This window comes from Biomphalaria glabrata, chromosome 7 (genome assembly GCF_947242115.1).
Source record: "Biomphalaria glabrata chromosome 7, xgBioGlab47.1, whole genome shotgun sequence".
Lineage (NCBI taxonomy): Eukaryota > Metazoa > Mollusca > Gastropoda > Planorbidae > Biomphalaria > Biomphalaria glabrata.
Window position 1 is genome coordinate 47,100,368 of NC_074717.1, and position 20,225 is coordinate 47,120,592.

A 20,225-nucleotide genomic window follows, 5' to 3' on the forward strand; every position below is an offset into this window, starting at 1 on the left:
ATGGTTGGCCCTAAAGTACAGATTTGCATATTCTAGTTTCTTCAAATAATAGCATATCTTTATAACTTTACTTCAGTGGAAGCACTACTTGCTAAGTTGCTACTTAAAAGAAGTTAATTGATTTAAAGGGGTAAAAAAAAATTGGCTAAAACTTGGCTACTCAGAATTTATAGGGGTGCACGTACTTGGTTGACCATCAATTTCTGATAAGCTTAGGCTAGTTTACTACTACACAATTGTATCTTTACAACTGTATTTCAGTCATCACTGGAAGCGCTACTTGTTCATTTGCTATCTAGATTTGAATTGATTTGAGGGTGAAAAAAAATGGCTAAAATTTGGCTACTCAAAATCCAGGTGTGTGTGGGGGTGTGCAAGTGCATGGGACCCCCTTGCACCCCCCCCCCCGCGGGCACCCATGAGGCCGCGGTATACACATTTGATACCAAAAGAAAAACTACAGCCGATGGCAGACTGCGGTAAGATAACATAAACCGACCACCGACAGACAACGGTTAGGCCTAGCTATATATGTCTGTGCTGGATGTGGCAAAATTGTAGATCACAGCTAATACTGCTTCTGACTCGTACTCATAGTATCAATTTTAGCCTTATTATTAGCGAGTACGACCAATTTTTTTTTTAATTAATAATTTCAAAAGAAACCAAAAACAAGTTCACCAAAATATTTATAACATTTTATTTCTTAAAAAAAAAATTTGCATCTATATTTTATTTAGAGAGTGACAATTTAATGACAATGAATTTATTATTTGAACAAATAGGCCTATGTAACAGATCTAAAGCACATAAGTTGACACATGGTTGACATAAGAAAAACAAATAAACATAATTTTTGAAGTAAGGTCTGTATCATATAAGATAAGATAACCATGAGATAACACAAACAAACAAAAAAACAACTCTCTCAATAAAAAAGTAAATAAAAGGTCAAACTAGCCAAGGGAGATAAATCTAGATCTAGACATCTAGATCTTGCATTTGTCTCATTTGATTTAGATTAGATGTCTGCTTTATTACCCTGCTTTTTATTTTATTTGTATCTTAATGTCAACCGCTTGAAGTATCTGAGTATTACTGATCTAAGCTATAGGCCTTCTATACATGAAATGCGTAGGACGTAATTATCTTCCTTTTTTATATAGAATAAGTAAGTATTAAGTAAAAGTCTAAGCCTGACTTAATTAACACACTTAGGCGTCTTAGGCTATCGATTGAATGATTCCACTAATTTCAGGTCGGTGCCAGGAGTCGGGACGAACGAAGAATAAAAAGTAAAGTTAAAAAAAGTATCTTTGGTGGTGAAACTTTAATACTTTAATCTAGAAAAGTAGAATGTAGATCTAGATCTATAATACATAAAAACACTAGATCTATTCTAGATTATTATACAGTAATACTCTAATACTCTGAGTAATACTAGTCTAAAATAGACTAAGAAGCCATAAAGTTAAAAGTATAAAATATAGACATTAAATACATTATACTTAAAATATCATAAGGACAGAGTGAGAGTCAGTCATTGGTTTTTGAAGTAACATATATCTGTAAAATCTGTATTATAATATTAAGATAAGAAGGTTGGAAGGTTAACATGCATGACTAGATGCATGATGTAATCATCTTTTTTGAAGTAACGTCTGTATTATTGCCTATATATAATAACTATAATAAGAAGATAAGATTCCATACCCTAGAACAAATTTGTACTATTGCTCCTTCTTCCCTAGTGCCATTACTACTTCATTACTAGAGAATGGAATGACAATGACTAGATTATCTAAGATTGACAACATGAATCAGAAATGTGTAAGAATCTTCTTTTTTGAAGTAACGTCTGTAATATAGATCTATCTATACTATAAAAAAAAGTAGTTATATCATAGATCTAGAATAAAGATTTTTAAAGTAAAAGAGCGAATTTCAGAAAAGACAGGATATGGTAATGGCATAGAGAGCCTTAGACAGCCATAGTCAGTGACAGTCATAGAATCTATAGTCTATAGATCTAGACATAGAGCTATGGTCCTGAACTTGAACCTTGCTATGCCTTGTGCTCTATTACTGACGTTCTGTAGGAGGTTTGGGCTAAGACATAGATCTACTCTAGATCTAATTATAATCTTCAATCAAATAGTTCAATATTCTGTCTATATATATCTAGATCGTAGATCTAATTAGAGTTTAAAGTAATGTTAGATATGTATAAAAATGTAATATTTTTTTGTATACTCTTCATTTAAATAAATAATAGATAAAAAAAACAACAAGTAAATGCTTCCTTTCACAAACATTATTTTGCATGAATAAATAGTTTTATTACATTTTACAACCTGAAACAAAACAATGATAAATCTATCCATTTTGAAAGGTCTGTAACACTATATAATCCTCAAACCTGAGATTGGAAATATGCTTCCCCTTTTTTTTTTTTTGAGTTTCCATCACAGTGTGGCTCTACATTTAGAAATATGTTTAAAAGATCTAAGGAGAGACTGCATCCTTGCTGCACTCCTATGGATGTCTTAAACATTTCTCCAGTTTGTTTGTTTAGAAGTACACAGAAGCAGAATTTAAGTCATTGGTTAACATGCATGACTATATGCATGGCCCGTAGTAAGTTGTCGCAATCTTCAATGGTGTCTGATGTCACAGTCTAAGATGGTGCCAGATGTCACGTTCAATCTTGATTGTGGATGTCAGATGTCAAGATCTATGAAGATGCTATGATGAATGTCACGTTGTAGATTATCTTGATCTGTATCACACCATCAATGATCGTGATTGCCAAGGATCTTGAAATAATCTTTCAATAAGATGATCGTATAAAAGTAGCTAGATCTATGTTGATAATACGATCATTCAGAATGTAGCCAATTGATAAGAGGATCATCTAGATCTAGGAGTTACTATATGACAATATGATCTAAGTACGTTCTATAATCAATAAAGAAACTTCTCTTCGTCTAAAACAATTACTTTAATTTAGAACTTGAAAAAGCTATTCACAATAATTACAGTGGTGAAATGTACTTCAATAGAATATCTGATCTACACAATAATACATCTGAGTCTTGATGCAAAGAAAATATATATTCTCAATTTCACGTTACATACAAGTTAGATGTTATCACTACAAGTTCAAACACACGACTAACTAAAATATAAAGAAAAATCCAAGCTTTGGGCGATTTGCCATGTGACTCATATCTCATTGCCGCTTGGTTAACAATCTGACCAATAAATGCAGCAACAATCAACACCTCAAACGAATCACTTTTGTTCTGACACATAGCTCTCATGTGAAGGAAAAACCCGAGGTCATTGACGAGCTAAATATAGACTGTCTACGTGACATACGTAATCATCTTCTTTTTTGAAGTAACGTCTGTATTATATAAGATAAGTAAAGCACTGAATTATTCACATTGCGGTAAATGGCTTTGATAACATCATTAGTGTTCTTATCTATGTTGGACTCCCTCATCACTTGCCATCATTCCAAGACCTGTTAAAAGCTTTTTTTGAAGTCTATGAAGCTTTGTACATACATGCTTTGATGTTAAGGCATTTTTCATTTAACAGGCGTATGTCAATTATTTGTTCAACAGTGCTTTTTCCTGCTCTGAAACTAGCCTGTTCTTCGGAAAGGACCTGTTCTGCTTTCCTCTGGAGTCTGTTGAGAATTATTCTTAGCATTATCTTATAAAGTCCTGATTTTTTGTGAGAATTTAAGAACTCATACACTCTATTAAATTTTTATCTCCGTAATTATTTTCCACGTTTTAACGTATTAAAAATTTTTTTCACTTTTGTACATTCTACTCTGTTATGATTAAACTTCAACAACATTTTTGTTGGTAATTAGAAAATATTACTTTTTATATAGAATTATAGGAGAACATGCTCTTTTTATACATAAATTCAAGTTTATAAAGCTAAAAAATTAAATTAATTTAATGTGGTCAAATCAATGATGGTATTGTTAATTATGAGAGAAAGAGTTAAATGTACTATACATTTTAAGAAATAATTGACATTTCTTTTTCAACATTTTCCCCAGAAATTTAAAATATTATATGAAATTGAATACAAAATCTGTGTTTCTTAGAATTAAATAAAAAATTTTTTTCACATGATACATTTTTTTGTATGTGCCCAGAAATGCCAGATAACTCAGTAAGTGTAGTATCAAATGTGTCTATGTTTGACTTTGTAAAAATAATTTTAATTACATTTTCCAGCCCTAGTAGGAACCTGTCTGTATTGATTAATTGGACACTTATCAACTGAGATTCACTACAGTTTTCATTTGGTCATGCTGAAAGTACTTCGAGCCATTTCCAGTGTCAGTCAAAGTTTGAGTGCACTTCAGCATGTCTCTCTCTTGGCAGCTGAGCAAACCATGCTTCTCTACTCACAGCCAAGACTTCTATTTCACACTGCTGGAACAATGTTTAGGTATTGCTCAATACAACACAAATATAAAAATTTTTGTATAGACATTCATTTAAGGAAAAAAAAATTTTTAAATTGTTTTTTAACTTCTAAATAATTTCTTAGTGAGCAGAAACGAACACTCAAAGCTGAAAGACAAGCTAAAAGGAAATCTGAAAGACAAGAAGCAAAAGGGAGTGCGGAAAATAAAACAGCAGAGTCTGAGGATACAGCTGGCCAGGATGGCGAGGAAAGTGATGCAATGGTAATTTAGAAAAATTTTTAAAGCATTTCCCAATTCATAGATTTGACAATTCTGTAAAGGTGCTTAACAAAAATTAACAAGAGTGCCTGAATCCTAACATGTTGATTCTTCTAGCTATATCCAACTAATAAAAAATAATCGGTAAAAGAAATGTCAAAACTTATTTGATTTAATAGATTGTACTATTTAACTAATCAGAACTAAAGCTAGAATAGTTAAAGAAACAAGAATGAAAGTTCTTTTGTAGTTAAAAACTTTTGTCAAATACTCTACTTAGGAATATTTTCATTTGCGCTCCTTGGCTGTGGCCAACATGAAAGCCACTGGAGACCATCCCTATCCACACAAGTTTCATGTGGGCATGTCGTTGAGAGAGTTCATTGACAAATACAATCATTTGTCACCTGGAGAAAAACTGGAGGAAGTTGTGACTGTGGCAGGTAAAATTTTTTAATTTTTTCTTGATGCTTTTGAATATAGATCTTGATATTGTGTGAGTAATGTAGATGTCAATATTGTAAATAACTATTCACATATTTATGTTGTGTAGACAAATTTAGACCTATTTTGTGTGGCCTTATTGATATTTTGGGTCACCAATATAGATGTTGATATTTTTGTGTGGTCAATGCAGATTTTTACATTTTTACAGTACTAAATAAGATGATTTAAACCAGAATATTTGGTGCAGCCAATAAAGAAGTTGATATTTTTGCAGTACTAAATAAGATGATTAAATCCAAATGTTTGGTGCAGCCAATGTAGATGTTGATAACTTGATGTAGTGTTCTATTACCACCAGGTCGAATACACACCAAAAGGTTATCTGGAACCAAGCTAATCTTTTATGACCTTAGAGCTGAATCTGTGAAAATACAAATCATGGCCAATGCAAAGTAAGTTATGACACGAGTGTGTCAACAATTATAGATTGCTTATAGCATATACAGAATAGGGTATAACATTGCAAGCAATAGATTGATATTATCACCAGAAATAGATATGACATATTTAACATTTACGGTTCTCTGTTATGGTATTTCTCATAATTAAGAGTGGTAGGACATTTGGACAGAACTTGAGGATTAAATCTCGAGAGGCTAGAATTAACACTTGAGTAGATTTTTGAGTACCTATTTGTCTAGATTGAGTTGGTCATTGTTCTTGCCGATAATTTAACTTTACCTGTAGTTGCCAATGTAAGCTGAAAAATGGTCTAAATTAGAACTCTGATTCTCTGTATACATTCTCAATAGGAGTAAGTCTATACTCTTGACATATGCATATTATATAAACACATTTACTGCTTCCATCTCATTTTATACAAATACACAGAGTGCAGGATTGATCAGTATAATAGCTATCAGCATATGCTTGTCTATTCATGGAGACAAACAGAGTGCAGGATTGATCAGTATAATAGCCATCAGCATATGCTTGTCTATTCATGGATTTCCTAGAATTCAATATATGTAGATATTACAAACTCATGAACTTATCCTGCCATCCATTTTTATGTGCACTTTAATAACAACAGTGCACAGTTCAGCATTGGACATGAACAGACTATTGAAATGATCAAGGAGAGATAGTTGATTTTCTGGCTAAGTGAAAGTAAGACCATAAGTGAAAGTAAGACCATATCGTCTTCTTCTAGAACTTAGGTTATGTTGCCTTTTGTGAAAGAAGGTATTATTGTCATCTGGTTGAAAAGCAGAGTAGGTGCTCTCTGTGAAGTTGTCTGGTCAGGAAGTTGTCTGAGAAACAGTGGGTGATTTCTGAAAGTGGAAGACATTCCTATTTGTTTGTTAAGGCACTTGAGACAACCAAAAGAGAGTGACACAGACCCTATGGCAGTTGTAATGGAGGCAACAGTGAACATTGTGGCAAGAGAAACATAGAGGCTGTGCCAGTAAACCTTGTAGGCCAGAGAAGATCTGATAACCAAGACTGCTATCTATGTTTGTTGTGTCCTTCCTTATACCACATGTAAATAAACAGTTATCATCTTTTATTGTTAACCCTCGTTAAGTAACCTCAATACAATCCCTCTATATCAATGTCTGTATCAATCTATACTATTTATTGTATTTCTGTTTGCTTTTGTTATATGCACATTTTCTGATTGAACATCTAAGTTTTATGATATCATTTGTTTGATTTTCTACTCTGTGCAGGTACTATGAAAGCCAAGAATCTTTTGAGAAAATGGAGAAAAAAATTAAAAGAGGGGATATTGTGGGAGTGTCAGGCAGACCAGGTGAGTGAGCTTTGGATTGTTACTAGTCATATAAGGACCAGAATTATAGAGTTTACATAGTTTCCTCTTGTAATATTTTTTGTCATCCCATAATAAAAAGGAGTAATGGAACTGTGGAACTTATTCAAGGCATTTAGCGCAACAAACACTAGAATATTTCAAAGGTCTCACATTTTACATTTAAACAATTATGTTTTTTTGTGTGTGTATCATGGGTCATTATGATATACCTTTTTACTTAGCACAGCTAAAACAAAGAAAGGGGAATTAAGCATTGTGCCTGTGTCAGTGACTCTACTCTCCCCTTGTTTGAGAAATTTGCCTCATCTCTACTATGGTGTGAAAGAAAAGGTAGGCCTACATTGAAAAGTTACACCATATTATTGATATGGCCCATCAGCTATATATCTATGTATGTACATGTCCTAACTCTAACCAATAGTTGTATTCTCAAGAGTATCACAAAGAATCTTAGGCTCATTATTATTTCTAAGTTATAGAAATAACTTACCAAATACAATTTGAATAAAATGGAGCAGCTAAATCAAAAAGGTCCAGGACATACATAAGAATAAGAGTTACAAGTATAGAAATGTAATGTCCTTCCTATCAGAAAAGAGAAGCACATTTCTTTTTCTAGAAAACTACTGTGATGGTAAGCAAAGTTTGAACTATTTGCTTGCTTTTATTAAAAAAAAATGTAATATTTATTCAATCAATCAATGGTATAGTATAAAAAATGGGAACAATTCGGTATAGAGGGTCATTTGGCAATGGGTCGATGGCTGACTGTGCTCACAAAAATAAGATTATGATAAACTTTGTGATGGATGGCTGACTGGTCATGCGGTATGCACACTTGACAGTTGTTTGGTCATCTTGATGGTTCATGCCCTGCCTGCTGCCATCCTCTGTTGTCCTGCAGGAGGTTTGGACTAGGAAGTAGATTATCTTCAACTCTGAAGGAACATCCCAGTCTTGCAAAACATGTTAGAAACAGTATAGTGTCAGAAATATTTATAAACTTATTTCAATACATCACTCAGAAATGTGTATCAGTTTTGCACTGGAATATTTCATAATTTTTATTTTTCAATAAACATTTTTTATAACCTTAAAACAAGTTAGTTTGAAGCTAATTCTGGGACCAGATTTTATAATTAAAGGGAAACTCCGATGGTTTTGACAATTTTTGATATAATATATGTTTTTTGATTTACAGATAATTAATATATTCTTCTTTTTTTTTATTTGCAATAATAACTTAGTAATTGATGTTTTTCCGACGTAATTTTCCTGCACATCTAAAACAGTCAGACTTTCACCAGGTTTCTATGTGACGTCACAAAGGTGTTTTAATCTATTGACTTATTGTATAACAGGAGACCATACAGCAAAGTTTACATTCTCGTAAAAGAAATATATCTTTGTCTATGCAGTTAGATCTAGGATCTTGTAAGCAAAGAAAAAATGCGTATTAAAAGTAGATTTATGATTTATGCTTGAATAATCACGGCAGTGTGTATTTTCTCGCCAGACCACTCAACACACAACAAACACTATCGCTTGGTTTTCTTGTCATGACCGACTACACATAGTCTTGACTAGCCTTACACTGACCAGTTTGTTCGAATCATTCAGACACACGATCTATTTACTTCTTGGGATAGGGAGAGGCTTAGATGAAAATGTTACTTTTTTTTCTCGAGTTGGTTATCCTAATGCTTTTGGATCTATCTATACCGGTACATGTTTATATATATAACTGTATCATAGCTCTGGACTAGGCCGTCACTAAGCCTAACAGCTACTGTAAGAATGAAATGATACGATTGGTCAAATCTAGTTTCTCTTACAGTATTGTTTGGAAAGTGATGCATGAAATAACTTAAAACAAAATCTCAAAGAATCCCGTTTTTTTTTGAGATGTCAAGAATTTACTAATTTATTAAATATAAAATTTTCTAAGCATTTAAATAAAAAATGATATAATGTTTACTATTACAACTTTTTACGCAAAATTTAAATGTCAATAACTCAAATTTGAAAAACTATCGGAGTTTCCCTTTAAGTATAGGATTTAACAATTTTAATTAAAACCTGATGAAGTGATGTTTTAAACAAAACAGTTAAATAAAGTTATTTTTAATGTCCTTTTATTGTTTTACTTTAAGGAAACCAGGTTCAGACAGCGATACTTGGATTTGATGATTAACGAACCTGTGAGGGATATATTTATAACCAGAGCCAAAATAATCAACTATCTGCGCAAGTTTTTTGATAATTTAGGCTTTTTAGAGGTAATTATTGGAACACTGTTTTTATAATTGGTTTTGAAATACATTTTCAAGTCTGGCAAGAAATTCTGGGACATGTCTAACCTAACCCTTGATTTATTAGAATCAATACTACAACAGGGTGTAATCCAATTTTAAATACTTCTGTTGGTAGAAGTGACCAGTTAACAGCTTTGTTAAGAGAATTATTGCTTTCTTATGAAATAAATAGCTAATTCATGACCTAGATCCGTTGCTTAAGAAATAGCTTCTTTTAAATTTTATTCAGGTTGAAACTCCCATGATGAGTTTGATCCCAGGTGGCGCTGTAGCTAGACCTTTTATCACTCATCATAATGAGTTGAATCAAGATCTGTACATGAGAATTGCCCCTGAACTCTATCTAAAGGTGAAAACAGGGACATTATTTATCTAAGCTGACCATAGTAAATTTATTTATATGGCTGTCATAAACGTTAATTAATTCGGCAGCAATAAAATTTAGCTAATCTAAAAAAAATTTTAGTAATTAAAGTAGCTTAGAACTCATTGTTTCAACCGTGTGGTTTTATTGTTTCAGATGTTGGTTGTAGGAGGTATTGACAGAGTTTATGAAATCGGTAAACAGTTTAGAAATGAAGGCATTGATCTCACACACAATCCAGAGTTTACAACCTTGGAGTTCTACATGGCCTACGCTGACTACAATGATTTAATGACGATAGCTGAAAGTTTAATCTCTGGTAGGCATGGGACATTAAAAGTTTAATGGGTTTTTTTTTCTTTAAAAGTTATTATGTCTTAACTTCCGTATTGCTGATTAGTGTAAAATGTAATTCTACTTGCATCTGTGATTAGGTATGGTCAAACAGTTGAAAGGCAGTTACAAAATTACTTATCACCCTGATGGCCCTGAAGGTCAAGGCTATGAAATAGACTTCACTCCCCCATTCAAGCGTGTGTCTATGATTCCAGCATTGGAGGAAGCAATGAATGTCACGTTCCCTCCAGCTGCTGAATTGCACACCGAAGGTTGGGTGTCATGATTTCATCAGTAAATATGTCTTTAAAAACTCAATCTAGTGTTATTCAATTGAATTAATTTTTATTCTTTTTTGCTTTTAGCTTCTAGAAAATTCCTTGATGACCTTTGTGTTAAACATGGAGTGAGATGTCTCCTACCTAGAACTGCTGCACGTCTGCTAGACAAGGTCATTTGTTTGCTCTCAATAGATAGTTAATAAACGATCATTGCATTTTTCAGTTTAACATTAGAGTCACTTGTATATTTATAATTTGAAAATTAAATTGACTGGCTGTCTATTAATTTTTTTAATATAACTTGAAATGCATAAAATGTAAAACAAACTACATTTTCATCACATTTAAATGTAATAAAAGTGGGGTGAGAATGTCTTGTAGCTAATAGTGTCAAATTAATTTCTGTCGCTCTTTTCAATAGATGGTTGGTGATTTTATAGAGGACAAGATAATAAATCCCACATTCATCATTGATCATCCAGAAATTATGAGTCCTCTTTCCAAATCGTAAGCATTAAAATTTATTGTTTTAATTCTACTTTTATATTTTAACAAGCTATTTATCTATATTATGAATCTACACCTACATTCTAATTGTGGTTTTATTAGCAGCTTAGTTTTATTATTTTTTATAACTATTCATTTGGTTAATATTTCTTTATAAAGACATAGGTCAGTGCCTGGATTGTCAGAGCGTTTAGAATGTTTTGTAATGCGTAAAGAAATAGCGAATGCTTACACAGAATTGAATGACCCAGTTGTCCAAAGAGAAAGATTTCAACAACAAGCTAAGGTAAGTTTTATCACATCACATTTGAACTACAATAAAGATTCTATTTCTTCCACACAAGACCTAACAAATATTTCTAGTTAGATTATATAACAGTTTATCTTATTGGGCCTATATACTATCTGGCATCAATAAATACAATATTAGGTCATTGGAGTGATTTGACCATTATGACATTGTCAACCAAACTCTGCAATTCTATCTCATTGGGCCTATATAATATCTGGCCTCAATAAATGCAATATTAGGTCATTGGAGTGATTTGACCATTATGACATTGTCAACCAAACTTTGCAGTCACACAGGAAGTTGGTGTCACCAACATTCTTCCTAAAAGAAGGCATATATATATATGAGCCATTACATTGAAATTTTAAGTTTTTAGATGTAATATTTTCTATTTAGAATCTACAAGACTTGTGACCTAAACATACTAACTTTACTTTAAAGTAGGCCTACTGGTTATTTGGAATCCAATAAATGTGTTATGTAATAATTGGTGTGTTAAAGAAATGTATTCAAATCCATCTCCAATACCTGTTTGTATTTAGTAATATGTCCATGATATATTCTATAATTTAAAAAAAACAAAGCTTTCTCAGACTCATTACTAGTTTTCCACCCTATGATATATTCTATTCTTTAATCTCTAAAAGCCAAAAATTTCACAGACTCATCTCTAACTTTACATGTCAGCCATGTAAGCATATATGTGTTTTTGTGTAGAAAGTGAAGAGAGGACTAAATAGTGAAAGGGCATGTCTTTCATATTGAAGAAGGCCCTGATGAGCCTGGTGTGCATGTGTGTGTGTTTGTGTAGAAAGTGAAGAGAGGACTAAATAGTGAAAGGGCATGTCTTTCATATTGAAGAAGGCCCTGATGAGCCTGGTGTGCATGTGTGTGTGTTTGTGTAGAAAGTGAAGAGAGGACTAAATAGTGAAAGGGCATGTCTTTCATATTGAAGAAGGCCCTGATGAGCCTGGTGTGCATGTGTGTGTGTTTGTGTAGAAAGTGAAGAGAGGACTAAATAGTGAAAGGGCATGTCTTTCATATTGAAGAAGGCCCTGATGAGCCTGGTGTGCATGTGTGTGTGTTTGTGTAGAAAGTGAAGAGAGGACTAAATAGTGAAAGGGCATGTCTTTCATATTGAAGAAGGCCCTGATGAGCCTGGTGTGCATGTGTGTGTGTTTGTGTAGAAAGTGAAGAGGGGACTAAATAGTGAAAGGGCATGTCTTTCATATTGAAGAAGGCCCTGATGAGCCTGGTGTGCATGTGTGTGTGTTTGTGTAGAAAGTGAAGAGGGGACTAAATAGTGAAAGGGCGTGTCTTTCATATTGAAGAAGGCCCTGATGAGCCTGGTGTGCATGTGTGTGTGTTTGTGTAGAAAGTGAAGAGAGGACTAAATAGTGAAAGGGCATGTCTTTCATATTGAAGAAGGCCCTGATGAGCCTGGTGTGCATGTGTGTGTGTTTGTGTAGAAAGTGAAGAGGGGACTAAATAGTGAAAGGGCGTGTCTTTCATATTGAAGAAGGCCCTGATGAGCCTGGTGTGCATGTGTGTGTGTTTGTGTAGAAAGTGAAGAGGGGACTAAATAGTGAAAGGGCATGTCTTTCATATTGAAGAAGGCCCTGATGAGCCTGGTGTGCATGTGTGTGTGTTTGTGTAGAAAGTGAAGAGGGGACTAAATAGTGAAAGGGCGTGTCTTTCATATTGAAGAAGGCCCTGATGAGCCTGGTGTGCATGTGTGTGTGCTTGTGTAGAAAGTGAAGAGGGGACTAAATAGTGAAAGGGCATGTCTTTCATATTGAAGAAGGCCCTGATGAGCCTGGTGTGCATGTGTGTGTGTTTGTGTAGAAAGTGAAGAGGGGACTAAATAGTGAAAGGGCATGTCTTTCATATTGAAGAAGGCCCTGATGAGCCTGGTGTGCATGTGTGTGTGTTTGTGTAGAAAGTGAAGAGAGGACTAAATAGTGAAAGGGCGTGTCTTTCATATTGAAGAAGGCCCTGATGAGCCTGGTGTGCATGTGTGTGTGTTTGTGTAGAAAGTGAAGAGGGGACTAAATAGTGAAAGGGCGTGTCTTTCATATTGAAGAAGGCCCTGATGAGCCTGGTGTGCATGTGTGTGTGTTTGTGTAGAAAGTGAAGAGAGGACTAAATAGTGAAAGGGCATGTCTTTCATATTGAAGAAGGCCCTGATGAGCCTGGTGTGCATGTGTGTGTGTTTGTGTAGAAAGTGAAGAGAGGACTAAATAGTGAAAGGGCGTGTCTTTCATATTGAAGAAGGCCCTGATGAGCCTGGTGTGCATGTGTGTGTGTTTGTGTAGAAAGTGAAGAGGGGACTAAATAGTGAAAGGGCATGTCTTTCATATTGAAGAAGGCCCTGATGAGCCTGGTGTGCATGTGTGTGTGTTTGTGTAGAAAGTGAAGAGGGGACTAAATAGTGAAAGGGCGTGTCTTTCATTTTGAAGAAGGCCCTGATGAGCCTGGTGTGCATGTGTGTGTGTTTGTGTAGAAAGTGAAGAGGGGACTAAATAGTGAAAGGGCATGTCTTTCATATTGAAGAAGGCCCTGATGAGCCTGGTGTGCATGTGTGTGTGTTTGTGTAGAAAGTGAAGAGAGGACTAAATAGTGAAAGGGCATGTCTTTCATATTGAAGAAGGCCCTGATGAGCCTGGTGTGCATGTGTGTGTGTTTGTGTAGAAAGTGAAGAGAGGACTAAATAGTGAAAGGGCATGTCTTTCATATTGAAGAAGGCCCTGATGAGCCTGGTGTGCATGTGTGTGTGTTTGTGTAGAAAGTGAAGAGAGGACTAAATAGTGAAAGGGCATGTCTTTCATATTGAAGAAGGCCCTGATGAGCCTGGTGTGCATGTGTGTGTGTTTGTGTAGAAAGTGAAGAGAGGACTAAATAGTGAAAGGGCGTGTCTTTCATATTGAAGAAGGCCCTGATGAGCCTGGTGTGCATGTGTGTGTGTTTGTGTAGAAAGTGAAGAGGGGACTAAATAGTGAAAGGGCATGTCTTTCATATTGAAGAAGGCCCTGATGAGCCTGGTGTGCATGTGTGTGTGTTTGTGTAGAAAGTGAAGAGAGGACTAAATAGTGAAAGGGCGTGTCTTTCATATTGAAGAAGGCCCTGATGAGCCTGGTGTGCATGTGTGTGTGTTTGTGTAGAAAGTGAAGAGGGGACTAAATAGTGAAAGGGCGTGTCTTTCATATTGAAGAAGGCCCTGATGAGCCTGGTGTGCATGTGTGTGTGTTTGTGTAGAAAGTGAAGAGAGGACTAAATAGTGAAAGGGATGTCTTTCATATTGAAGTAGGCCCTGATGAGCCTGGTGTGCATGTGTGTGTGTTTGTGTAGAAAGTGAAGAGAGGACTAAATAGTGAAAGGGATGTCTTTCATATTGAAGAAGGCCCTGATGAGCCTGGTGTGCATGTGTGTGTGCTTGTGTAGAAAGTGAAGAGGGGACTAAATAGTGAAAGGGCGTGTCTTTCATATTGAAGAAGGCCCTGATGAGCCTGGTGTGCATGTGTGTGTGTTTGTGTAGAAAGTGAAGAGAGGACTAAATAGTGAAAGGGCGTGTCTTTCATATTGAAGAAGGCCCTGATGAGCCTGGTGTGCATGTGTGTGTGTTTGTGTAGAAAGTGAAGAGGGGACTAAATAGTGAAAGGGCATGTCTTTCATATTGAAGAAGGCCCTGATGAGCCTGGTGTGCATGTGTGTGTGTTTGTGTAGAAAGTGAAGAGAGGACTAAATAGTGAAAGGGCGTGTCTTTCATATTGAAGAAGGCCCTGATGAGCCTGGTGTGCATGTGTGTGTGTTTGTGTAGAAAGTGAAGAGGGGACTAAATAGTGAAAGGGCGTGTCTTTCATATTGAAGAAGGCCCTGATGAGCCTGGTGTGCATGTGTGTGTGTTTGTGTAGAAAGTGAAGAGAGGACTAAATAGTGAAAGGGATGTCTTTCATATTGAAGTAGGCCCTGATGAGCCTGGTGTGCATGTGTGTGTGTTTGTGTAGAAAGTGAAGAGAGGACTAAATAGTGAAAGGGATGTCTTTCATATTGAAGAAGGCCCTGATGAGCCTGGTGTGCATGTGTGTGTGCTTGTGTAGAAAGTGAAGAGGGGACTAAATAGTGAAAGGGCGTGTCTTTCATATTGAAGAAGGCCCTGATGAGCCTGGTGTGCATGTGTGTGTGTTTGTGTAGAAAGTGAAGAGGGGACTAAATAGTGAAAGGGCATGTCTTTCATATTGAAGAAGGCCCTGATGAGCCTGGTGTGCATGTGTGTGTGTTTGTGTAGAAAGTGAAGAGAGGACTAAATAGTGAAAGGGATGTCTTTCATATTGAAGAAGGCCCTGATGAGCCTGGTGTGCATGTGTGTGTGCTTGTGTAGAAAGTGAAGAGGGGACTAAATAGTGAAAGGGCGTGTCTTTCATATTGAAGAAGGCCCTGATGAGCCTGGTGTGCATGTGTGTGTGTTTGTGTAGAAAGTGAAGAGGGGACTAAATAGTGAAAGGGCATGTCTTTCATATTGAAGAAGGCCCTGATGAGCCTGGTGTGCATGTGTGTGTGTTTGTGTAGAAAGTGAAGAGAGGACTAAATAGTGAAAGGGATGTCTTTCATATTGAAGTAGGCCCTGATGAGCCTGGTGTGTATGTGTGTGTGTTTGTGTAGAAAGTGAAGAGAGGACTAAATAGTGAAAGGGATGTCTTTCATATTGAAGTAGGTCCTGATGAGCCTGGTGTGTATATGTGTGTGTTTGTGTAGAAAGTGGAGAGGGGACTAAATAGTGAAAGGGCGTGTCTTTCATATTGAAGAAGGTCCTGATGAGCCTGGTGTGTATATGTGTGTGTTTGTGTAGAAAGTGGAGAGGGGACTAAATAGTGAAAGGGCGTGTCTTTCATATTGAAGAAGGTCCTGATGAGCCTGGTGTGTATGTGTGTGTGTTTGTGTAGAAAGTGGAGAGGGGACTAAATAGTGAAAGGGCATGTCTTTCATATTGAAGAAGGTCCTGATGAGCCTGGTGTGTATGTGTGTTTGTGTAGAAAGTGAAGAGGGGACTAAATAATGAGAGGACGTGTCTTTCATATTGAAGAAGGCCCTGATGAACCTGGTGTGTGTGTGTTTGCATGGTGCGTTTATTGAGTGGCTTTTGTAGAAGGGAATTTACCTCTAGAACTATTCCATTCAAGTAAAAAAAAAAATGTCTAGAACTAGGAGGTAAAAATCAAACATTGTGTCAACTGAAGGAACTGATTATATAAAAATTAAACACTTAACCCAAAAAGTAAGCAGACAGCTGCAGAGTGAATACATAAACAATGTAATATCTAAAGATAACAACAAAAACCTATGGTCATACATTAAGTCTAAGAAAATGGAAACAACAGGCATAGCGCCATTAAAAGATGAACATAACATAATACATAATGATAATGAAACTAAAGCAAACATCCTAAACAAATACTTTGCATCAGCATTCTCAGCCCCAGGAGACAAAGACATATTACTGAATTTGAACCAAGTAAACAACATAGATTACAGCTAGATTACTCAAAGAACTAAGCAATGAGCTAGCCCCAGTGTTCAAAATACTCTTTCAGGCTTCACTTAACCAGGGCAGAGTACCAAAGGACTGGAAAGAAGCAAATGTCACCCCCCTATTTAAAAAAGGAGAAAAATCTGACCCAGGAAACTACAGACCAGTATCACTTACCAGCATCACATGTAAAATCCTAGAACACATAATATGTAGCAACATCATAAACCACCTAGACAAACATAATGTCCTCACACCATACCAACATGGCTTTAGGAAATATAGATCATGTGAAACACAACTAATAGGACTAATTGATGATTTTTCAAGGGGTTTAGATAATAGTGAACAAATAGATGCTATCTTACTAGATTTTTCTAAGGCTTTTGACAAAGTACACCACCATAGTTTGCTTAAAAAATTAAAATATTTCGGCATTAATGGTTCACTGCATCAGTGGATTAAAGATTTTCTGATAGGGAGAGAACAAACTGTAATAATAAATGGCTCTAAATCAACACCGATAACAGTAAACTCAGGTGTACCACAAGGAACAGTATTGGGTCCACTACTATTTTTAATTTACATAAATGATTTACCAAATTGCATTACTTCAGGAACAAAAGTCAGATTATTTGCAGACGATTGCATAATATATAGAACAATAAAAACAACACAGGACACAGATATTTTACAAAGAGAATTAGATGAATTACAGAAATGGGAATCAAATTGGAGCATGTCTTTCCACCCAGAAAAATGTCAGTTGTTAAGAGTAACAAAAAAACTAAAACAAATTAATTCCACTTATCTTATTCATGGCAAACCAGTAACACAGACTAAAAACGCAAAATACCTAGGTGTTATAATAAATGAAAAACTGTCATGGAATCCACATATTGATGAAACTACAAAAAAATCAAACAAAGCATTAGGATTTATTAAAAGAAATTTCTATAAATCAAATAAAAACATAAAACTAAAATGTTATTTAACCTTGGTTAGGCCAATAATAGAATATGCATCCTCCGTTTGGGACCCCTCGACTCAAGAAAACATTAAAAAACTGGAACAGACACAAAATAGAGCAGTGAGATTCATAACAAACGAATATTCACATTTCACTAGAGTAACACCTTTAGTAAAATCACTAAATTTAGAAAGCCTTCAGGACAGAAGGCTCAAAAGTAAAGTAGCAATCATACATAAAACACTGAACCATAATCTTCAAATACAAAAACAAAATTTAATAAAATACTCTGAAAGACACAAAGATAAAGGCACATTCCTCGTCCCATATGCTAGGACAAATTTGTACAAACACTCCTTCTTCCCTAGTGCTATTAGAGCATGGAATGGGTTGCCTGAGCTAGCCAGGAAAACCAGTGACTTGGCTGAATTTAAGTCATTGGTTAATATGCATGACTAAATGCATGACGCGTAGGACGTAATCATCTTCTTTTTTGAAGTAACGTCTGTATTATATAAGATAAGAAGATTGAAAGGAAACTGAAGCATTTTATCTGGTTGGTCAACAACTGATGGGCCAAAGAAGTGTGTGCCTTGGTGTTGGTCTTCATTTTGGTATGGATTGTTCTTCTGCATTCCATAGCAGTAATTCAAGTTAATTGTAGCATAAATAGTGAATACATTAAACACCTAATATCTTAAATGCCTTTCTTCAACAATGGTTTTCTTTGGGTCTTAAATAGATCCCTGGCTGACAACAGCTTTGCATCAGATATGGCAAACTGAGCAGGTCACAACTGAGTTTGTGTAGTCATTTGAAACATGAGCATTCATATCCGTAATCTTTGGGATCAAAGACATTGCCTTATTATACATCTAACACACAAAAAACATACAGACATAACAATTTTATTCAACAGATTAATCCATCGAAATAGTTTTTCATTCTTTTTTTTTTATTGCAACTGATTGCTTGAGAAAACTGTTAGCAATATTGAAATGGTATGTTAAGTTTCTTTTAAAATATACATTTAAAGACACGTTTTTTTGTCTGTTTTAGGATAAGGCTGCAGGAGATGTTGAAGCCATGTTTGTGGATGAAAATTACTGTGTTGCCCTTGAGTATGGACTGCCACCAACTGGAGGTTTAGGGCTTGGTATTGATAGACTCACCATGTTCTTGACAGACCAGAACAACATAAAGGTATGGACAGAGCCTATCAGTTTTGCTTTCTTTTTACAAGTATGATTTTAATTTCAACGATTCAATAGAAGTGTTTCCCAAAACACTATAAATCATGCTGACAATGTTTTCAATTATTATTAGCATGAAAAAAAAGTATTTATTTACTTGCAAATATTGGTGCCCTAAAAATTAAAATCATAGGTGTTTTGAGTACTGGGAAACATCTTTCACTAAAATTAGGAATATTTTATACTAGCTAAGTTATAACTTAATTATACATGTCGTTCTTAAGTCTTTAGAACTTTAAGCATTCAGACTTCTCCTGTCTGTTAAGACTTGTGCGTAAATAAATAATGTCTTTATGTTGATTTTATTTTACCTTTGGCAAAGAAACAACTTTAATAAATTGCAGCCTGGTAAGGGTTCTCAGTGGTTTATTCCCTTTTTGCAAGTAATAAAATAATGTCTTATTTTAAAAATCTTTGTTACAAGTTGGAGATGGAATGTTAATTAACAATGCAGATGTATTATACATGTGTGCAGAGGAGTAGCTTCTCTCTTTTTAAGTCTAGAGTTAGGGGTAGCCTTTTCAACTTTATGAAGGGATTGGCTTCCAGTTAGGGAGGAGGCAATTAATAGTATTTTTATGACGTTTTATCCATAAGGGTCACGCTGTGAAGTATGAATGCTACCATATTATTAATTACGATAATTTGTTCACATCCTACAGGAAGTAGTATTTTTCCCAGCCATGAGGCCAGAAAATACACATACGCCGGAAACCACAACAGAGAAATAGAGAATCCTTTTTAATTGAATGTTGGCTGTACCCCTTTTAGATTATCTCCAAATGGGTAATTCATGAAATTCTATATGTATTTGTATTCATGTGTTTATTGGCAAGAAAATTGGCAAGTTGACACTTGTATTATTTATTGATTAACACCTTCAGCCAGGCATGCTTCCATTATATTAGCTGTCAGGGACATTGGAAAGTTGTAAGATCTAAATCAAAATCAGCATGTAATATTTTGGCAGCTTCACCTTTACACAGCTTTATGTATACCTATATATTTACTTTAACTTCAATAGCATCCGTTCCCAAACTCATATGTTGGTGAGTCAGAAACTGTGTCTAAACTTTTATAGCGCTGCACAAAATTTCTTTAATGATTGGAAGTTATCTCATTTTGAAGCTTAGTAACTATGGAAATGAAGGCAGAGTTGACAAATCACTTAAGGTCATCTACCAAGGTCTAGGTTATCTAGTCTTGCATACCATTAAATGTATGACTACTTTAAATTGATGTTAGTGCCCTGACATTGAAATAACTGGTGTTAATGTAATGATTTGAAAAGGAGAGAATGTAGTTGTATGTAAGTTTCTTTTGGTTTAGTAATGTTTGTTTCAATGACTGCAATTAAAGAGTGAACTAAATCTTTTTGT

At 35.1% G+C, this 20,225-nt stretch overlaps 1 protein-coding gene across 4 annotated transcripts; it reads left to right on the forward strand.

Annotated features, from left to right (window-relative positions):
• Positions 1-976: 976 nt before the first annotated feature.
• Positions 977-20,216, forward strand: LOC106065207 (lysine--tRNA ligase-like). Of its 4 annotated transcripts, XM_056036512.1 has the most exons (17): positions 977-1,171; positions 1,752-1,830; positions 4,266-4,482; positions 4,585-4,723; positions 5,001-5,163; positions 5,526-5,619; positions 6,901-6,983; positions 7,231-7,334; positions 9,158-9,283; positions 9,549-9,668; positions 9,840-10,002; positions 10,118-10,291; positions 10,385-10,470; positions 10,722-10,807; positions 10,967-11,093; positions 18,653-18,796; positions 19,509-20,216. In XM_056036512.1, the coding sequence occupies exons 3-17, from the start codon at positions 4,340-4,342 to the stop codon at positions 19,575-19,577; spliced, it is 1,821 nt and encodes a 606-aa protein (XP_055892487.1). In that variant the 5' UTR covers positions 977-1,171; positions 1,752-1,830; positions 4,266-4,339; the 3' UTR covers positions 19,578-20,216. The 4 variants fall into 4 exon arrangements, with proteins under 4 accessions (XP_055892487.1, XP_055892486.1, XP_055892488.1 ...); XM_056036511.1 differs by lacking the exon at positions 1,752-1,830; XM_056036513.1 differs by lacking the exons at positions 977-1,171; positions 1,752-1,830 and adding an exon at positions 1,225-1,258.
• The last annotated feature ends 9 nt before the right edge of the window (positions 20,217-20,225 follow it).